This window comes from Apteryx rowi, unplaced genomic scaffold (assembly GCF_003343035.1).
Source record: "Apteryx rowi isolate R43461 unplaced genomic scaffold, aptRow1 scaffold_258, whole genome shotgun sequence".
NCBI lineage: Eukaryota > Metazoa > Chordata > Aves > Apterygiformes > Apterygidae > Apteryx > Apteryx rowi.
Genome location: NW_020448952.1, coordinates 363,867 through 385,403, shown reverse-complemented (window position 1 = coordinate 385,403; position 21,537 = coordinate 363,867). Strand labels below are relative to the sequence as shown.

The window sequence follows — 21,537 nt, the reverse complement described above, 5'->3', positions numbered from 1 at the left end:
ATTGTTATTATTACAAAGATGTTACATAAAACTCAGTAAAAAAGTTAGAATTAAATAAGCAGTATCTAACAAGAATCAAGAAACTGAAACTGTAGGAAGAAGAATCTGTATCAGGACTGCTAGATTTCTTAGCTCCTGTTGACATGCAAATGAAAATAAAACTGCACATAGATGACATGAGGGTTATTTTTAAAATAAGCCTTACGCGTGTATGCATGCACATCAATTAAGTGTTGACAGCCCTGAAATCAGATGTCTTCCTTTGAACTTCAGATATGATAAAGCACACTTCCCAATATTGGCCTGCTACCACACCTCAACTCTGACTACTCTTCAGTAGTTTGGTTCTTATTCTGTGCTAACACAGTTAATATGGAAACCACCTGTGGTCAGGCTACTAGTGGTCTCTTTAGGCTGTGGATTCTGTGGACTATGAATCAGACTCATTTCTTAAGTCTGTGAACTTTGTCTTCATTGATTTGATCTGGATTTCAGTTAGTAACTCTCCAGATGGAAAGTCTATTTCAAGTCACATAAACACAGGAGTTCAATCACTGTATTTAATTCAATATTTCTCCCAACCAATTCTATACAAGGTATGTGCATGTCCTCATCTATGTATATGCATACAAATATCTATAACAAAAAAGAAAGGAATTAAGCCAAATGGTATACTGTTTATTTTGGGGGGAAAAAAGACATTGGGCAATTTCAGACATCTGATGTCAAACGAACTATGTCCGAACCAACTCTGCCTTCATCCCACAGTTAGAACCACCACTATCTTGAGGTCAGTGGGGAACTCTGTGGAGCTGCCTTGAAACTGAACCTCAGATACTGACTCACATACAGCACTCATTAATGCAACTGGCACATACGAATACATTAAAAGGAAGAATCTACCCTGAGAATAAAGCTAATGAAAATGCTGGAGGGAAGTGTACTATGCATGTACTTATTTTTAAAATGCACATATGTTTTATGTATAAAAAGTAATTCATAAGTAGACTAAATTGTCATTTAAATAAAAAATGACCTATAGGATTACAAAATATCTTGAATTTGCAGGTTAGATTTAGCTGGACAAAATAAAGAAATTTAATTGTTCTAGTCTTCTCCGTTTAAATTCCAAAAATGAAGTTACAGTTTACTGCTAATTATTATAACCACATTGTTAAAGCCCTGAAAAATAAGTTTTGTATTTGAAAAGCCACTAACCATATAAATATGAGCAACTCTACTACAACGTTGCTTTTACATATTTTGGCAGCACAAGCAGTTAAGTCTGTAAAACCTGCATGCCTACTATCACTTTTTAATGTGGTTTCTTTTGTGGAATACAAAGGTAAAAAATACATTAACAAGTAAAACTCTAGATAGCTTTCACTTACAGATATGATCACTGCTCAAGACGTGCAACATAATCAGGTTATAACCTACACTACAGCAATTTGCATAATTTGTATTTAATCTGTCAGGAGGAGTGACACACGAGCTTTTGACTTCTGCTGACAAACAATCCTGGAGCGTCAACACTAATAAATCATCATGCCAAAGAAGTCTGAAAAACATTGTCAGTTTTAACACAGTGGTGAACCAAAATTTTGCACACTATTTTTGAGAGCTAAGGAGTTATAAAAAAAACAGGCTGTTACTGCCCTTGAAGAATAAAGCTTTTACTTCAGACTAAAACACAAACAAAACTTAATCGCAGAAGTGAAAGCTGGAAGGGCTTATTAGACTTCTTGCCCATTCCCGCGAAAAGCTAGCAGTTTTCTTCCCTATGTTATACACAGTGTTTTGCTTCTTACAAACTTTTAGTGGAAGTCTGCAACTTTACTTGGAAGGTTGTTCCACGGTCTCATTGCATTCAGTGTTAAGTTTGTTAGAGCTCCCATCAAGAAGCTTCAGTTCAGTTATGTTTAGTTTTAAAAGTCATCTGAGTCACCTCTACTAAAATCAATATCATGGCACTACTGTATTTAGAGCAATATTGCAGAGAGAAGGCTGAATTCAAAACAGACAAGAAAGTCAAAATTTTCCCAGGGAATAAATAAATAAACAAATGTTTTTGTGGAAACAGCATTTTATCTTTTTTTTAAATGAAAGATGACTGAAATATTTCAATTTCATTAAAGCCACATATTTTGTTTTGCTAAAGTTAGAACCCTTCATTTCAACTTCATTGGTTTGCTTTTGGCTACAAGTCTAAAACATAAAAGTTATATTGTAATTTAATACAAAAGTCAAAACACTTAAAATACAATAAATATGAAAACAATTACACAGTCTGACTATAAAAAAATCTTATTCCAACACACATGGGTAACATGAATTTGAAACACTGGAATTTCCTGAAAAATGAAGAGTCTAAATTTCAACTGATGATCAATGGATTCTCTTTCAGAGAGGGCAGGGAGTGCTTCCATTTACTTGACTGAAAATTAATACATTTGCCCTACATTGCTCAGATCTGGAAAAGACTGCCTTAATCAGGAAATTATACAGAATTATTTCCATGTTTACATCTGCTGAATTAATTCCTAAGAATAAAGAATCAGATAGAAAATGATTGGCAAGAAAATGAAGGACTGACTAGCTCCTGGGCCTCATCTGTCAGACCTAACACTTATGACTACATACATCAAACAAGATACATGAAATTACCACATCAGCAGTAGAAATAAAAAAAATACATACTGAGGAATCCAATGTGTTCAATAGTCATTAATTCTTCTAGTACCTCAAAATATTTAAAGCCATACCACAGGCTTCATGTTTAATTGCTGTGCTTTGTTGCAGGCATCACAAAAAATGCCCAGGTTTGGAATAAGCAGCTCAAGATTCCTCTCAGTTAAGGGAATACCTTAACAGGTTCTCTATCAACCTCTCCTTAGACACAAATAATGCCCTGATAAGACACAGAACAGGAGGTAAGGAGGGCCAGAACACAATTTTTATCATTTACACCTTTCTGGTGTAAAGGTTTTTATTAGCAGAAACTCAAAAATTCTTAGACTAGTCTAACTTGCATTAGGGACCAATTTCTCCTTTGGGTTAACTGGAAGAGATGAAGAAACAGGATTAGTTTACTACAGGATAATATACATGTGATATGAACATTTCTGCACCTCTCCCTCAATAAGTTTAGTTTTGCTGCAATTGGAGACTGTAAGATTCAAACTATGTTACATCTACTTGCATAATATCAATATTTAAGCTCTTGTCTACTTAAGAACTTCTTCTAACACTTGCATTTAAAACAATAAAACATGTGTTTGTATTTTTTTCTATATAAAAAGACTCAACCTTAGGGGACATTTGCCTAAAAGGTTCCTCACACATTTGCCTAAAAGGTTCCTCACACATTTGCCTAAAAGGTTCCTCACACATTTGCCTAAAAGGTTCCTCACACATTTGCCTTGAAACAGCTATGACGGTGGGAAAGGACCGAATGGGGACACGTTTCTTCTTGCCTCTCTCAGGGACCTCTGACATGGTCAGGTTCCCCAGAGTTTGTGTCATGGATCTCAAACCCTCAGAACTCTGTTGAAATGGGAAAAAGAAGGTGTTTATTTTCAATTTAATACCAGTTTAGTGAGCTTAAAAATCCCATTTCAGACAATTCAGGCACAATTCATGTCCTAGCTGTTACGGTAGCAGGTGCTTTTAAAAGCTATACTTCCTTTGACTTCGCCAATTTAGCAAGTCCTGAAGTTCAAGTCCCCCTGAGTCAAGCATCGTAAAATGCTACTTAAGATGCCTCCAAAAGTACAGTTTTAAAATATACATTTATACTGCCTTATTTACAGAGTCACAGAGCTTTGACTCAGGGAGAAAAAGTATCCTCCTTATCTGCTTGAGGAAATGAGTGGTTTGGCCCATATGAAGCAGAGTTTGAGAAAGTGTCACATGCAATAAACAGACAGTTTGCAATTCCCCATCAGCTCCTAAGGCTTACTGCAGTTTTGCCCAATTCCTTGAGGTTCTAACTTCACAGGCTTAAAGGAAAACTGGGCAGTAATGCTTCTTGTATGCATGTTAAAAATTGGCTAAGTAGTGCACAATGGTGAACAGAAATTTTCATCCAGTTTTGAAAAACTGTCATGAAATTCTGCAAGACAAATTTGAAAACATATTGGCCTTCAAAATAATGGTTGATGATAATTGAAGAATTAATTAATATCTTTCTTATTATACACACAATCATCTTGGCCTCCAGCATATACGGGAGTAATTTCACCAGACTGTATTACCCCCAGCTGCTGTGAAGCAATACCTCAAGCCAACAGACTGTCTCACAATGCAGTGGTGTATTAAGCTTAACACACTTTTTATAGCAACCTAGAGAATGATTGATTATTTCTTCCTTTACTTAGTATAATACCAAATTAGAGTTTGATGGGCACTGTTAGTCTTGCCACAATAAAGCATAAATATACCATCTTGGCACCACAACATTGTTTTATTACAATAATGAGCCTTATCTTTCTCGAGCACTACTATGGACTTTTATCAGACTTCTAAAGACCTTCTGAAATACTAACTGTACAAAGTTCAGATCAAAAAATGTTTTTAAATGACAAAACTGGATACTGGGTTTGTGGAGCCAATTTTCCTCCCCCTCCCTGTTGCTTGACATCAGTCCGGGCAAGGGAGAACTCCCACATCCAGCAAACAGTGCCCATTCTGTTACAGCTTCTACTCAAGCCACAGAGTAAAAACACAAATGCATCCACTTTTTACAAGAGGTCAACTGCAATATTTTTATTAAAGAAGGTTACACAGGTTGGAAAGGTCCAAATTTTCTGTGATACGTACATCAAAAATCTCACTTTAGGCAAATGGTATTACTCATAGAAACCATAGAGGGTTGGATTCCAGCATGGCTTGCTAAATCAAAGCCATAGCCTGAGAGTGCCCAACATTCACATTGCAAGTCAAAGCCTTCAGAAAGAAAGCAGATGACTCTTTACATACAACCAATAATGAATTAAGTTTTAAATCTATGACATAAGACTTATTCCCATTTTACAGACCATAAAACACAGACACCAAAAGGCTAAGCGTCCTGTCTAAAGTCAATATAGGAAGACTGGCAAAACTGACAACAGGACCCACTCCCTAACCACAGAAATCATGCTTTCGCCCCCAAGGGATTTTTTTCTTATCCTACCTGCCACAGCAATATAGGTGCATTATCTGTCTCAGAATGACTTTCCTGCTACTGCAATTCCATTATTCTCACTCCTATTACAGATCACCTGTAAATCACGACAACCTGCGAGGACAACACAACAGGAATAGTCAAACTGTCAACTTGCATGGCTGAAAATCCATTATAAAAATTGAGTTAACACATCAGCTAAATATCTGGCTAAAGAGTGTAAGGGAGCAATACTAGCTTAATGTATTTTCAATCTCTTTGACCGTGGCTGCTCATCCTCACCACTTCAGTGCAACGCCATCTTAGTTATGCGGGCAAATTTCTTCCTCAAGCTGGCATTACAAATCACATCAGATTAAAATGTTCCATCAAAAAGGTTGTGTTTGGTTTTTTTCAAAGCTGAATCAATTCCCCTGTACTTCAGTAGACTTCCCCTTCTCTTGCGCCAGCTTTACGCATGCAGAGTCACATTGTAAAAAAAAAAAAAAAAAAAAAAAAAAAAAAAAAAAAAAAAAAAAAGCCTGAAAGCACATTTTTATACCCATATCATTCTGCAGCTCCTGTTCGAAGCAACAGCTCACTAACAATTGGGAAAACACAAACTAAGAAAGTAACATTTGCAAGAGAGACAAATGATGTCTTTTCCCCAAATTGGGTATGTTATTTACTGAGACAAAATTTTTTTTAGGCAAGACTTTCCTTTGCAATGGACTTCAACAGTAGCTTCTTCCAAGAGTTCTTGTGTCCACACTGGAACCTCTAGATCATTAAAACAAAGAAGTCTGAGGGCTTATTTTTGCATTTAGAAATAAAGTCCATTACAGAAAGAAAAAAAACATAACAGTAAAATACAACAAATGAGGACAGTCTTGCAAATTTAGATTTGTTTCCAGTTTAATATCTGCACCAAATGGCAATTTCYTATTCTTAAGTGTTTCACATTATGAAGGCTTCTTTCTGATCTTAAACATAAAAAATGAGTAGTCATTTTTTTTTGCATGTCTTTTATTGCAGTCTTATCTGATAAACAGGGTGTGGTGCAACCAACATCCTCACCAACTGCAAGCACCTTCAACCCATGAAAACACTTTTTTTCTTAACTGTGTTTCTGATAATAACAAGCCCATCAGACATCTTTATATATGCAGAGAGAATATACTGATACTAATGAGAAGATTTGTGTTGCTATGAAAATCAGTTATTTGCTTTTACCAATTAAAACTTCAGTGAAGCTTCCACATATACAACTTCTACCAACATACTCACTCTTAAGACAAACATATTCTGTGGAAATATAATACAAGTGTTTGTGAAATATCAGTTGTTCAGCATTTGACAATGTAAGCATAGGCACAGAATAATTTCTCATTAGAATATCATTTACAGCAGAATACGTCATCTAGGAAAGGATGTACCAGCACTGTGTATCACTCACACACACACAAAAAAAAAAAAGTATTTGCCTTACTCAGCCCTCATACCTTTGAGAATTGACAGATAATGCAGGAAGAAAAGATGACAACTGCACTGGTCTCTGCCCAAAGATGAAAGACAAGGTTATTAATAAGGTTGTTGAGATTTCTTCCCTCATCTGGAATTAGGCAAAACATGACTTCTCCAAGAATATTGCCACTTCACTTCCATTATTAGGGCTAAACAATCTCTGTTCTTTCATGGGACTCTCTTCAAATCATATATGGAGAGAAAACACTATTAAAAATAACAACTAAATGAAAATAAATATAATCCATTCAAGAACATTTCTCTATACTTAACAAAATCACATATTAACACATAAAGGAATTTCTGGTGCAAGCATGAGTATCTCATGTAAGCATAAGCTGTACCGCTTACACTAAAAGAAAACAAGCAAGAAGTTCTACATTTAGCAAAAAGGCACCAAGTCCCCATGGGATGCGAACTGACTGACCACCGTGTTACCACACTTGCCAACTTCAGGGCCAAAAGCTGGCTGAAGGCCTTCATTCTCCCCAACGTTTTTTCATGGAGGGACAAGTAATCATGTGCATGTGTATGAAAAGCTTTTCAAAACGATGGGCTAGCCACAATGTCAAAATCAGGGTCATTAAAGGCACTCACTGCATATGGAAAGGGTCATTTTGCTAGGAGCAGACCAATTACCAGTGTGCGCGCGTAATGACTATTCATGATGTAAACGCCGCTACCACACCGCTTTCATCTGCCAGTGGGCAACTGCTGGTACAAGAATGTTGCAGCTGTCAAGGGAACGTTTGACTCAGTGCATGTATCTTGGAAGGGGCTCTGGAGGCAGCCAAGCCTCTGTCCTGAGGTATCAGAGAAGATAATTCCACAAATGAGAATGTACCACACCACAAAAATTCAAACCATAGGTTTGATATTACAAGAATCCTAGTTGATTTCAGCTGTTAYAACAGGAAGAGCCAGCTATTATACATAAACATCTCATTGACCAAAATAAGAATTTTTTCTCATTTTTTCCCTCAGCACTGTTTATCCCATAACTCTTTGATGGAAAATGCAAATGCAGTCTGTTGAGCAAAGACACACATCTAGAGCTCTCTACCTCCAAGGGAATGCTCTCAGCACTAGACTGCAGATACTGATTTGTTTACTCTTTCAGTGGCCTTAACACATTTGCACATACAGCAATGGAGTCACTTGGCTGACAATTCACCTGAACTTAATTTTACCTGGTTTTAGGATTAAGATTTTTAATATTCTTCCTGCTCCTATGAAGCAGCTGCAACCAAACTGAAGGAGATTAACAAATCACAGCAGCAGCAACAACAAAATAAACACTACATTCTCAGACATGACAGCTTTTAAAGAAGCTACTTCTTGAAACTTAAGTTACAAGTACTGGACTAGATCCTCAGCTAGCAGGAATCAGTTTAATAATAAGATCTAAACAGCTATCAATTTGGTCTACACGATTAATAAATTACCAGAAATTATCCAGTCTTTTTAAATGGCAATTTTTTAGTGCAGGATGAACATTTATCCTACACTGTCAGGTACACATAATCATTCTAAAAACCGTAAAGAAAACTGTAAGTATCCTCCACCACTCATTTGCTGCTAATTCTCAACATAAACAACTCTAACGACTGTTCAGAGATTTCCACTAGTCCATCTTCCTCTAGTCGAGCTGACTACCCAGAGGGGTGCAGAGCTGTGGTCCCAGAGCCACCCCTGCACCCAGAGAAGGCACAGTTGCCCCTGGAGGCAGGGCTGGGCTCAGACACATGCAAATCCCAGGCTTTGAAGATCTACGGATGGCAATATACTGTAGCTGTCATACAAAATATAACTCTCTGCACTGAGTCCTTTCTTATCAGCATATGAATCTCTCACATGTATCAACCAGTGTTATAAGTGATTACTGTGCAAAATAATAGTTCTAATACAATTTCTGCATAATTTGCGGCATCGTACATACAATTTATAAATTTTGGTTCATGTTATGGAATAATACAATTGCTATAGCTTTGTATGCTGTTATAAATAAGTTCCTCACTTTATTGACCAGGACCTTATGACATCTTTTCCTAGAAAAATATTAAGGGAAAACAGTAAATGTAATGACTGGACTCTGGCTATACAACAGGAATGCTAAAAAAGCTGGCTAGAAGTTTAACCTTGCCTTGCTTGTAGGCAAAAGAGACTAGAGAGTAAAATTGTAAAAAATTCAGAATAAAGAGGGAGAAATACTGGTAGGACTTTTAATAGACTAAGAACATACTGGAGGATTTAGCCAGGAGAATATAAAAGGCTGGCATGTTTAACCAGCCAAAGACTCTGTAGTTCAAAGGCAAACCAGAAAGATACTGGACCATGTCCCAGACATCAACCCAGAAGGATAAAAAAAAAAAAACTGAATTGGAAAAAACTTTCAGGGTTTGTTATTTTAATATAGATCGTGCATTTTTCTTGCTGTAAGGGACAACAGTGGCTTCAGAATCCCTATATCTGTTTTTATGCAAGAATAGGCATGCTCTAATATCTGTCACGTTCTCCCTTAAGAAAAACTTGAGAAGAACACCTGGAATCCTGGGAAAATGTGTTTAATCTGAAGAGAGATCTTGAGATAGTTGCTCAGTTGCATTAGGCAGTTGGAGCATGGATTCAAGCACTAGCAAGAGAATGCTAAAATACGAAACGCTCTTTCAAGTGTGTTCCTGAGATCCCAGTCTTGGGCCAGTAACGAGATTCTGTTTAGGTTTCAAAGACATAAAGTAAACTGACCCAAGGAGTGCAGCCCCAAACTTCAGCACGGCAGCTAACCAACTGCAGAGAGTAAGTCAGATCTCTGACAAATACTATTCAGATTCTCATTTTAAATTGTTCATAGATGTTCTTCTGAAAAATGTTAACATCACATTCCTTTTGATGAAATACAAAGAGAGGATTCTTAAAAACAGTATAGTGGTAAACCACAGTGGGGATTTTTTAATGATAACAAAGGATAATATCTGTCTCTTTCGTCACCTGAACCTATTATTTTCTGTTTATGAGAAGCTTCTGATGTTACAACTCAAACCAAAACCTTCGTTAACAGAATATAGAGGAAGCACTATTAGGCACTCAAGGATCAAAGACAGCCCAAAATTAAGGATGTACACATATCTCAGTGAACTGGTAGATGCTTATCTACCAATTATACATCACAATTCCATTAGCACACGCTGCATTCAGATAAAAACCTTGCTATTTCTTCTACAGCCTTTGGTACTTAGGAGTTTTCTAAAACAGGATTCATTAATGTCTGAGGAGGCTCGTTTAACTTTCTACCTAAGTTTTCTGCTCCCTAAAATGTCTATTCAAATAATTTTGTCAAGTAATTCAGATTTGTTTTTAACTGTTCACACAGAGTTTTTATTAACTGGGGGCAGAGTTTTATAAATATTAGTGCACACCTATCTGGGCAGGTGCACAAAGTCAAGCCCCCTGATCTCTCCTCAGTTAGCTGGGTGAGAAGATGCTTCAGACCAGAAGCCCTACAAGTTGTGTTACTGCAGCCCTGTATCTCAGCTATATATCCTGCCTCTCAGATGAACCTAGTTTGAATCCATCTTTGAGATTTTTTTTTTTTCTTTTTTAGGCCACGTCTACAAAGCTGTGAATGTAGATGCACTGCAAGTATCAGCAGTTCTTCTCCATTACAGTTGGTCATTTACTGCGGAGCTAGTCATGCCTAGGAAACAACCAAGGTGCACATGCCTCACATATCACCTTGGCAAGATGCAATGTGTTCTACCTGCCTGTTCTGAGAAACTATGGGGACAAACAAGGCAATTTAAAAAACAAAGTTCAGAGGATGAGGGGTTTGTAATCTGAGAGCCACATGCTACAACCAGAAAAAAAGCTGATGATCCCTTATACCTAACCAGAAAGCCACTAAAGTAAGTAACGCTCTGCAAAAGTGTTATGGGTTACAAATTACTGCTTTTTCTTTCCTGTATTTAAAGCACCATACAGAAACTTTTGATAAGTGCAGTGTCTGCCTGGATTTTCTGTTCTTACAGGTACAGACACTCTGCAAAAAGTCAGGGATTATCCGAGTTTTGCAGTCAGTGGGTATTGATGGCCAATGGGAATACACTGAGGAAGSAAGGTAAGAGAGTACAGCCAAAATGCTGGTAGCAGCAATAGCATATGGACAGAACAACAAATGGGTTACAGAGGCATACAGCAATAGGTAAGTAGCAGTAGAAGTAGGAGGGTCTGAGACAGGAAAGGTGGATCTAGGAGAAACGAGACAGTCAAAGATGGGGAGACTGGGTGGAAAGAAGATATACTACAAAATACAGCAATACACAAAGAGCCAAAGTGCCCAAAGAGAAATGTGGAACTCGGACTCTTCCATGCTCTTGTACACAGAAAGCAGACTTGCTCTTAAACAGAACTCAGTATTAAAAAGACCCATATTCAGATTAGCATCGTTCCAAACTAATTGCAGCTACAGATTGTAGAATCACAGGAAAATTAAGGTTAGGAGGAACTTCTGCCAGTCACCTAGTCCAACATCCTACTCAAGACTCAAGGGTTAACCTTCTACATTAGACCRGGTTACTCAAGGCCATATCCAGTTGAGTTTTGACAGTCTCCACAGATAGAGATTCCACAATGGTCTGAACAATTTTTCTGTGCTTAATCACTCCTTCAGTGAAGAATTTTTTCCTTCTGCCCAACTGGGAATTTTCTTGTGACAATTTGTGACCATTGTTACCGATCTAAAACTTAATACAAGCCAAAAAAAAAGTCCAYTGAAAAGTTTTACAATCCTTGGTACCAACACCATTTACCCTCCTTTTAGGGTAAAAAAAAGCCTATAATTTACATTACTTTAAAATGTTGCTTGCCCCAGCTAGGTGGAGTTTTGCATGATAAATATTAACCTGGATTTAAATTGAAGTTAAAAGATTGAGATTTTCAAATATATGCACTCAAACTATCTGTGAATACAAAGAAGTCATTAAAGAAAGGCTCGTTAACTTCAGTCAGATCAAAGACTTAGGTCCATACTGAGAGCTTYTAACGGTCTCAGAAGTCTCCTGCAGAAAGATATACATTATTATTCCCATAACACAATCTAATTTTTCATGGAGAACAGTGTTTATTGTCATTGCATTTTCAGAAACTCTTCAGTGTGGACACAGCTGGCTGTTAAACACACTAGCAAGTTGAATAATTTCAATCTTTCCTCCATGAACTGACTGCACAAGCATAATATTATTTATAAAATGTTCAATCCTCAGATGTAGAGCTTTTAGTTTTTAAATGTATTTTTAACAGAATAAACATTTCCTTAAAAAAAAAAAAAAAAAAATCACAATACTGCAAACAGGAACCAATGCCTATCTGAAGCAATGCCCAGGGAAGTCCAAAAAAGTTATATAAAGTTCAGAGAAGACAAAGATAAGTTGTATACTCAACTGAATTCTTCCCCCTCCCAAAGAAATTAAGTTTTATTTTTTTTCTCTCAAGTTAGGATTTTGACCATATTGTATATTAAATTCATACCAAGGTTAACAAATTACTCACATAACACATCCCAAGTCATATAAAGATATCCAACAAGTGTTTAATCTTCCACAGAAAGTTTAGTGGTTAACCATGCAAATGAATTATTTAATATTTTCCTCAGGAATCATTGTATTTCCATCTCCAGAGTGGTTACATTAGCGTATCATTTCAGTAACATATGGTTATGGTCAGGACATCCAGAGTCTACATCCCTTATAGCAAAAATGTGGTGGTTAATGTTCTAAGGCGCTTGATTCAACCAGATTAATATCTAATCTACAGGAGAAGGCAAATTTAACTGAGGCAAGTTAGACCAGAGCTGAAAAACATATGCTTAGCTAAGCGAATCACAGGTCTACAAAAAGCTTCAAATCCGAAAAAGACAGAAGGTAGCAACATGCAACGTGTCTGTAAAGAGGTATGACATATAGGAACAAGAAATAAAAGTAATTCTCCCTCTATGAGGCCAGTGATAGTATTTCCAGTGTCTTACTGGAAGATCCTTGAGTAGTTCACAGTCTTTCCTATTAGGAAGATATATAGAGGAGGAAAGAGAGGAAGAAAGACTGTTGTGTTAGAAAGGAAAGATCACAAACACACACATGCAAAAGCAGAATAAAGACAATGAGACAGGCAACAATAATAAAAGGCGAAAATTATCCCCAACTTATATGCATCAAGTTGGGATGAAATATCTAGGTACAAATGTCCTGCACTAACTTAAACACTCATCAGAAAACACTTCTCAATGGAAAGATTAAGTAGGTTGTAGAATAACTCATCTAAGGACTTGAAGTCATTGATGCTTTGAAATTTTAGGTTGATGTAGTCATTCTTAAAAAACTGAACATTGCAATCTGTTAGACGGAAAACATTTTTGCAACTTTCTGTACACTTTATATAAAAAGAATAAAAGATATATCAAAGATAATTTACTTCTCTGTTTCCAGAGGCRGACCAAAAGTACTTGAAGTGTTGAAGGGTAAGGAATGGGTTTGTTTATTGCTCTGATAAAACTCATAGTGCCATACAGCCTGCAAATGCCTTTGTGTTACAATTCCACTGTCCTGATACAATCACTATTTCAGTAACTCTGGGTTAGCAGAGTTAGTCTGCTTAGCCCAAGAAGTCCTCTCCCATTCTACTGTTCATGGAACTTCTCTGGAATTGTAAATAAGGTGGTCCACTATTGCCTAAGAACAATGTCACAGCGTCTTCTTTCATGAAATTACTTCTAATAGTACTACATACTTAAAGAGCAAAATCATCCTCTGAAATCTACATGATAAATTTTGACTGGGGCAGTCTGCTCTTTCCTATTGCTATGAATGTAAATTGGAGATTGCTGACACCAAAAATAAAGTTGAGAGTTTTCACTAGAATTTCAGAGGATAGGTCCCACCTTTGAAAAGTTCCCCCTGCCCCCCTTCAAAAGGTAGCTACCAAAAAATCTGCAGGTCAATATTTGTTCTTCATCTAGTTTGTTTTCTCAATTCTTCCAAATCACAAGCAGCAAAGATCTACAAAGTACCACAATATATGATAAAGTGGAAAATAGCACCATACCAAAAAAAAAAAAAAAAAAAAAAAAAAAAAAAAGGATTAAAAGGAAGTAAAACTAAGTAGCACGCTCTATGCTTAAAATAGAGGAGGCTACTACAAAGATGTTCTACAGTAGCATAAAACTTTCAATGTAATCTGTAGATTTCCTCAAGAAAGTATACACAACATCACTAACCTCAGGAGCACAATTTGGCAACATATTATTTACAAGCAACAGAAAGCTCTTTTATTTAGCTTACCAGAATACTAAGGCTGTAATTTTCAGAGATCCACATGACTTAAACATCCAAGTCCCACTGAAATCTGAAGGTCCCACATGAATAAACTTTTTGAACATCTCTCCCTATGAACTCCCCAAAACTTAAAATGCATAACAACTCCTTCTGCCAAGACAGATTTTCACGATTATACTACCTTTCTCATAGAGCTCCTCCATGGCTCTCCAAGTTTCAGCTCGGACCTCCCGATTGCTTTTACCCGAAACATGTGCATCAGGCCAGTGTATCAAATAAAGATCTAAAAAAGAAACGCAATCAGAATCTTTATTAAATTCTCTAAAAAGCAAAACAAAACCAAAAACCCCACTATGCAAAGTAGCACATTTCATCCATAATGGCTTCTAACATACTATCTTCAAAACGGTTATAATTATTACTCCATGGTCATCACTGTATACATCCATTCAGTTTTAATAAACTAAATCTACATTTCAGTAACAACCAAAGGTGTCAAAAGTTATACATGTGCCTCACTCTTAGGTCACTGTAATCAGAGTTTCATAATCCCATAAGCACTTAATAAACTCTGAATACAAAGGGATTTAGGTCACTAGAGTAAGACTGGACTACTGCTGAAGCGCTAAAAGTCTTCAAGTTTATGGAAGACAAATATGCTCAGCACTTCTAGAGATATTTTATAGAACCACAGCAGCAAGCCTGTTTTTCTTTTCTAAAGAATACTTCCATTTATGCATTTCTCTTGGAAATTACAGCACAATCATTATTTCATGGAGGGTTTTTTTGCTATAATTTTGTGCAAGCATTTGTGTTTGCCTTTTTTTTTTTAACCATTACCAAAAACCTGCAATTTTTAGGGAACAAAACTGTGTTTTACTACATTTTATGAAATGCCAGCACATTTTCAAACAAAACTAATATTTACTGCTGATAAACTTATTCAAGTCATTACTGAGAATGGCTGTCTCAGGAAAGCATTTTTTGCATCACCTCCATGCAAGAAAAAAAACTATCCTCGTAGTCAAAAATGAAGCATTTCCAACATAAAATTAAAAAGAATAAATTTACATACACTGGACTCAGAATTCCAAATGTGATTGCCCAAAGGTAGACTAGTAAACCTGTAGTTTAGATCCTCAACAGAAGCGTTCCCAATTTGAAAAATGATAKGGCTCACAAATCCTTCAAAGGTTTGTAGACATTGCTTGCCATTCTGAAAGAGAAACCTAGGAGAAACCTTGAAAACCACTACATTTCTATTTAAATCCTAACCACAAATTCAGCAGGTAACTGCAGACATCCCAATCAAATAGGTGTTGGTCTTTACCTCATAAATTAGTCCAACACAAAGCAGGAGAAGGAAAGAAATGAATGGTTGAGATGTGCATTATTGTGCTTTATAATGTTGCTTTTTTGGCAGTTTATAGCTATTCAAGGTTAAGAAATAATAAAAAAAAAAATGAATTTTTTGCAATGAAAAGGGTGTTTTGTTCTTCGAATGCACCACGGCATTCACTCAGAGCACCTTTTTGTATCCTCTGCCCTGTTTTTTTATTCAAGTTTAAGGATTACAAATACAAATTCAAACCTTCATTTAAGAGGACAGGGTAGCACCAAATTCAGTTTTGTACACTGGTTCACATTTGTGCGCATCCTTGCAATACTGTCAAAGCAAGTATTTCGCTTATACTAAGAATCTACTTAAAAGAACATAGAATTTTGTAGATTGAAGTACATTACAGATGTATGTAGGAAAGGGTATAAAACACATCCCAAAATCATGAGCTAGATTTGCACTTACTGATGTCAACAACCCATTAGACTTTCAAACAGCACTGCTCAGACAGTAAATACCCGTTCATATATAACCATCTGCAGCTGGATCTATGTCCCATTCAAGGAGGAAGCTGTTCATTCTTTGCTCTTACTCTTTTCTAAATTTGAGAGTGAATTTTATGCATGTAAAAAAATGCAGTTCATCACTGCATTGTTCATCACTGATCCATGAATAATTATTTCTTCCTTAATTACTTGGAAGAAATGAGTTGTATTTATTAAGCGTAAATACAAATATTTATGTAATGTTTAACTGAAAATCATTACTGGGATATTGGTTAAAGCATTTGGTAAGGTTGATATTTTCAAAACACTCATGACTACTCTAATTCTATAACCAGTTAAGTCTGTGTTAAAATTTCCACTGATTTATATTAGAAGCAATTTTAAGGATTAGAATTTGAAATATCCCATCATACTGTTTTCTAAAACTAGTCCAGTGCTAATATCAAGTGTTCATTTTGATCCATTGCCATTGGCAGCAGTTCCTGCATAGAGACTGCCATGTTTTAATTTAAATGCATAAGGCAAACATCATACTTAAGTAGGTGCAAGTTACTGGAGTCAGAGGCCTACCTCACCTAAAAACGGAGGCAACATATATGTTTCATTGCTGCCTATCATGGTCTCTGAATCAGACCAGAAAAACTGCTCAACTACACCAAAACATTTCATTTCAGTGTAAACAAAAAACAACTATTAACTTCAACAGATTTTTACCAAAAGCTACTTTTTCAAAAGCCTGAATATCCCATTAGGCATCATAGTTTATATGTGTTGACAGAAGCAGCTACACTGCATTTCCACATACAAAGATACCTTGTACTCAGCTCAAGAAACTGAAGCATTCTTATAAGAGTGACTTTTGACAGATTTGAAAACTGAAAGACCTCTGGCCTTACATATTTTGCAAACATAATACATTACCCTTCCCTATATTAGTGTCCAAGACTTCTTTCCATGCAAACATGATTAGCTACTGGCCCTTTATTTTAGAAAGGCCATGTTACCAGCTATGTGATGTTCATATCATCTTATGATGTTTATATTTCAATTGAGGCTTTCTGATGAAATCAACAAACAGCTTAGTATTGGCATAACTGGCAACATTATCTGTAAGACTCAGTTCGCCCATTTTCAACATAAAATTAATTCCAATATACGGAACCCAAACAAGGCAGTATTTTTTAATTATATATTTTGCATGTGCATAAGTTTAAATTTCTAAAATTAAGCATGGCAACCTTATTTACAAAAAAAGAGGTAGAAAAAAAMCAGACTGAAAAAGAAGACTACTGAAAGGCTGTAAAAACTGCACTTTTCCAAAGAATTAAGATTATGGCAGCTTATATGAGCAAGTTCAAGAGTGGGAAAGACAAGTAAAACAATATTAAGTGGGTGCTTTTTCAGAGGACTCAAACATCTGGTCCTTGCTGGACCTGAGTAAAATTCATTTGAAAGCTGATGACTAACACAAATGTATCAATTGTTTAGGAGCCAAATCCTGACCACAAGACAATAGATGGCAAAACTCCCATCAGTTTCAGTGGAGCACATATCTAGGCATAGAAGATAAAAATCTTTTCCTGGTACTTCCCAATGACTGGAAATATACAAACTCAGGGCTAGAAAGCATCTACCAGATCCCAGAGTAGTCCTCCTGACTGCAAGAAGTGTTCCTGAAAGATGCCTGGAGCCAGGGCAGTCTATCTCAGCGAGAGGCAGGGCAGAGTGGCCGCGGGTCTGCCAGTCACGCACCAACCACCACAGCAGGGCCAGGAACGCAAAGCATGGCAGAATACAATGAGCGATGGAGCTGCCGCTCGATTTAATAAACTCAACACAGTTTACATCAAGTGAGGATCTGCTCACTCCCACTGCATTTGTTAGAAAACTTTCCATAATACCTGTGGGCCAGTAAGAACAGTAAGCACCCAGCACCTTGCAAATTAAGCTCTACAATTTCAACTTCATTTATACATACACTCGCTCGCACCTCCACCCACGCGCTTTCTTTTGCTCAAAACGTTTTCCTCCCTGGGGGATTACATGAACACAAACATTTTACTTTCTGAGACAATAAATTAGTTTTAAATAATTTATCAAAATAGCTTAGCGTTCCAGTAATCAAGAATTGTATCATTTCTATCGTTGGAGGTTTTTAATATTCTTAACTCAAAATACAAAACAATGATTCACAGTATCAGGATGCACTGGAAGAAAACTCAAATACATTCATGATCATGCCTTGTATTTAGCAGCTTTTTAGAGCACTCAATTAAGCTGTAGYGGTGCCTAAAGTTGAAATGTCAAAAAACCAGTGCTGCCGGAAACCTAACATTAATATGTGAACTATTTTCACACTGACATTTAAAATGCCGAGTGGCTTATTACTTCTTAGTGGTTGTGGCACCCACGATCAACATAGTTTCTTTTAATTCAAAAGTGCAGGGACATTTTACACATTTAAAAGCAAAACAGTATTTTTCAGTGATTAGCACATGGTTATCTCAATGCAATAACCATATTTTCCTTGCCTTTCTCAATCTTCACTGCAGTCAGTATGCAGATATACTTTTCTCTCTTGCTCTATCTTTTCTTTCTTTTTTTTTTTATTCTATTGGAACAAGGATCAATGTGAAGTAACCCCCAAAGTGTYCTGCATTAACACACTATCCGAACTGGGTGTTTCATCATTATGTGGATGCAAAAAATGGCCAAGTTCTATTACACTGAATATGCTGATATAACAAACATTTGTCCAACTCCAGCTGCGGATTTGTGATAGCTTAAATTTGGTTGAATCTACAGATTCAAAACAGCCACAAGGAAAATAAAATTGTTTATGAATACAGTAACCCACAAAGCGCATTCAAGAAGTTACTTTGGATGTTTCATCCAAATCCCAAGGAATGTATTCTGCTACTGCCAAACCTATAATATTTGCTGCCACTTCATATTGGTTTATTGTGACTGCCAGCTGGAGGATCACATTTAGAAAATGCAAGAAGCAGAATATCTCTTCTAGCCACTGCCCACAAATAATACAAATTTCCAGCTTCTCATGGTTATATAATCTAACAATTCAAATAAAAACCCTGGAACATTGCTCTCCTAATGTCATTTTCCCCACAAGCATTTATCGAAAAGGCTTCATAACAGTATTTAACATGGAACACTTTCTCTTAAAGCAGTAACTGCCTCACGTCAGTCTCAACAGCTAGCATTCTTCTATACTGCTAATGAACAGATTTATCAATCACTATTATATTATTTCCTGAGTCTCTAGTTCAGACTGCATGGATGGACTGTGTAGCCCAAACGGATTCTGAAGGGAATTATCAGGACTTTGCTTGGAACAAAGAGCTCAGCTACACAATTTACACTGCTATGGCTCTAGAGCCTTTTCTGTTGAAGTCTTCTGAATGGCTAACTTCCTAACATAAAGGTGTAACATCACAGAAATAAATACACGGAAATGCTGAGAAGAACCACATATTTGATTAATATCATATGATGAATCAGGAAATTCTGATTTAGAGTTATATATCCTGTTTCACTTTTCATGTACCTTTATTTCACAGAACTGCTGGCTTTAACACTAGCTTGTAATTAAAAATTTACTTTCCTACATAAACCTCGACACAATTTGCCATATTATTACTAAAACTTTTCTTGTTATGGATTTGATGCCCTCTCCATGGCCTAGACTGGCTAGCAGAAAGATAACATAAAATGCAGGTGCATGCTCATGAATGAACCTAGGGATAAATAATCTTAGTTCTACAAKCCTGTAACTGTATTTGCAAACTGGTCTTCTGCATTGCAGTTACTTTTGTTAGATTTGCGATAAGTCTCAACATTTCCAACAAAAAGCCCTTATTTTCAACATTCTTGAAACCCTTGAAAAATTTATGTTCAAAGATATTGCTAATTTTTGGAAATCCTGCCAGTAGCACCTTCCAGCTGGATGCTCCCAGGCCCGTTGGAGGTCTGGGAGGTATATGCCTCCCTGAAGCATGATGCTTTCTATGAACCCCATGAAACACACCATATATTGTCCCTCCTTTAAGGGCCTAATTCACCAGCACATCTAGGGCTAAACTTAAAACTCAACCATACCTCTCTCACATGAGTGCAGATCTTACTGTGTCTATCAAAAATGATTAGTGCGGGTGATTCAAACGGCCAGCATGGTTACTCCATTTGTCATCCATCCCTCTTGCAAAAGTTACTGACCTCATTGCTGGATCAGTGGCTGTGATGGCTCCTAAGCCATCACAGTTAACAGATTGTCAAGTTAAAGAAACAGATTTAGGTCGTTATGTTAGACTAAGTGGTGGTTCAGGAAAAGCTTTATAAGTTGTTCAGACGTCCCTACATCAGTGGAAAAAAAGGTGAAGAAAAAAAGAGAGGAAGACAGGTGAGGAATAAAAGAAGAAATATCTGGTAGGGAGGCACATAGTGCAGGTAGTTATAGCAGCTTCTTGATTTGAGTAGTAATGTGGGCAAAAAAAGTTTCAGATTCAAACACATCTGACAAACTYAAGTTCTGTTTATGCCAGTCCAAGGATTCACTCACACGGCAACAGCAACAAGAACACTTCTTCCTCACAGATTCCCCCCCCCACCCCCTGCCATTTCACATATTTCTGCTTAGCAGTAATATCTAAATTAAGTACTTGTGTGAGCAAGTACTCACTTAAAAGGAGTGCTTAAAAAGGATCTAGTACCTGAGAAAACATAATCAAATTAAAGTAAGGTGAAAGGAATCAACAGAAAATGATTTCCTGGAGTTGAGTCAAATTTTCTCTCATCAGCATTCAGCACCAGTGCCATAGCAAGCAGAAGAAAAAAAGAAAGCAAGCACAAAACCAAAGAAGTAGAAAGCAGTGAGGAGGAAACATGTTATTTCTTAATTTAGAAGACAAAGTCAGGGATTGAAACTTTGTTTATGAAAGCCTCTTTGCAGTGGCCTGTATTTGCACTGGACAGATCAAAAGAGATTTTAACTCATTTTGCATTATTCTATACCTATGCAGGAAGCTGATGGACACGTTTCCATAAAGAATGGAGCCAAACATGCATACAAATATCACAGTCTTTAACAGGTAGAGGTTTTTTCCCTTTATCTTGCAATGTACAAAAGCAAAAAAGCCAGTGAGAATCAAGCATGCAGCTGCCATCAATAAATTATTCTGCAAAATCTGTACTTTACAAAAGCTTTCACTTGTTCATTTAAGTGCATTTATTGGTAATAGGAGGACAGGGAGAGGAAGAGAAACAAAGGCTTTACAGGACAATCACAGATAATGTTTGATAGTTAGATCAATTATTCTTTGTTAGTCAGCATAAACACTATCTCCATCAGTGTCATTATTTTAGATTACTACTTTAAATTTATGTTTCTGTGTCCCTCCTCTTTCTTTCCATTGCTCCAGCTAGGCAGGAAGAAGTAAAAACATTTAAAAATATTTCACTTTTATTTCTAGCAGGTACCTCTACTGCTGTCACCTGGTTGGTACAAAAAATTAATCTGGGCCATTACTGCAGCTCCTTGTCTGTCTAATATGGGAGTTCTTTCAGTAACAATATCACATTTTTCCACTATAAGAGGCTTATGATGAGGGCAATTTCAAGAGTGTCTAAGTCCAATTCAGTGTTAGTAGGATTTAATCTTCTGAAGTCTTCTAGACCCTATAAACA

The 21,537-nt window shown here is 36.6% G+C and overlaps 1 protein-coding gene across 2 annotated transcripts in view; it reads right to left on the bottom strand.

Annotated features, from left to right (window-relative positions):
* LOC112966826 (uncharacterized oxidoreductase YtbE-like) overlaps positions 1-21,537 on the bottom strand; it is a 55,070-nt gene that overhangs the window by 15,899 nt on the left and 17,634 nt on the right. For both annotated transcript variants that reach the window (XR_003253752.1, XM_026067311.1), the window contains one exon: positions 14,174-14,275. Coding sequence is in view for 1 of the 2 variants with exons in the window: in XM_026067311.1 (XP_025923096.1) it covers positions 14,174-14,275 (102 nt within the window). In the remaining variant the exon portion in view is untranslated. The remainder of the gene's footprint in view (positions 1-14,173; positions 14,276-21,537) is intronic.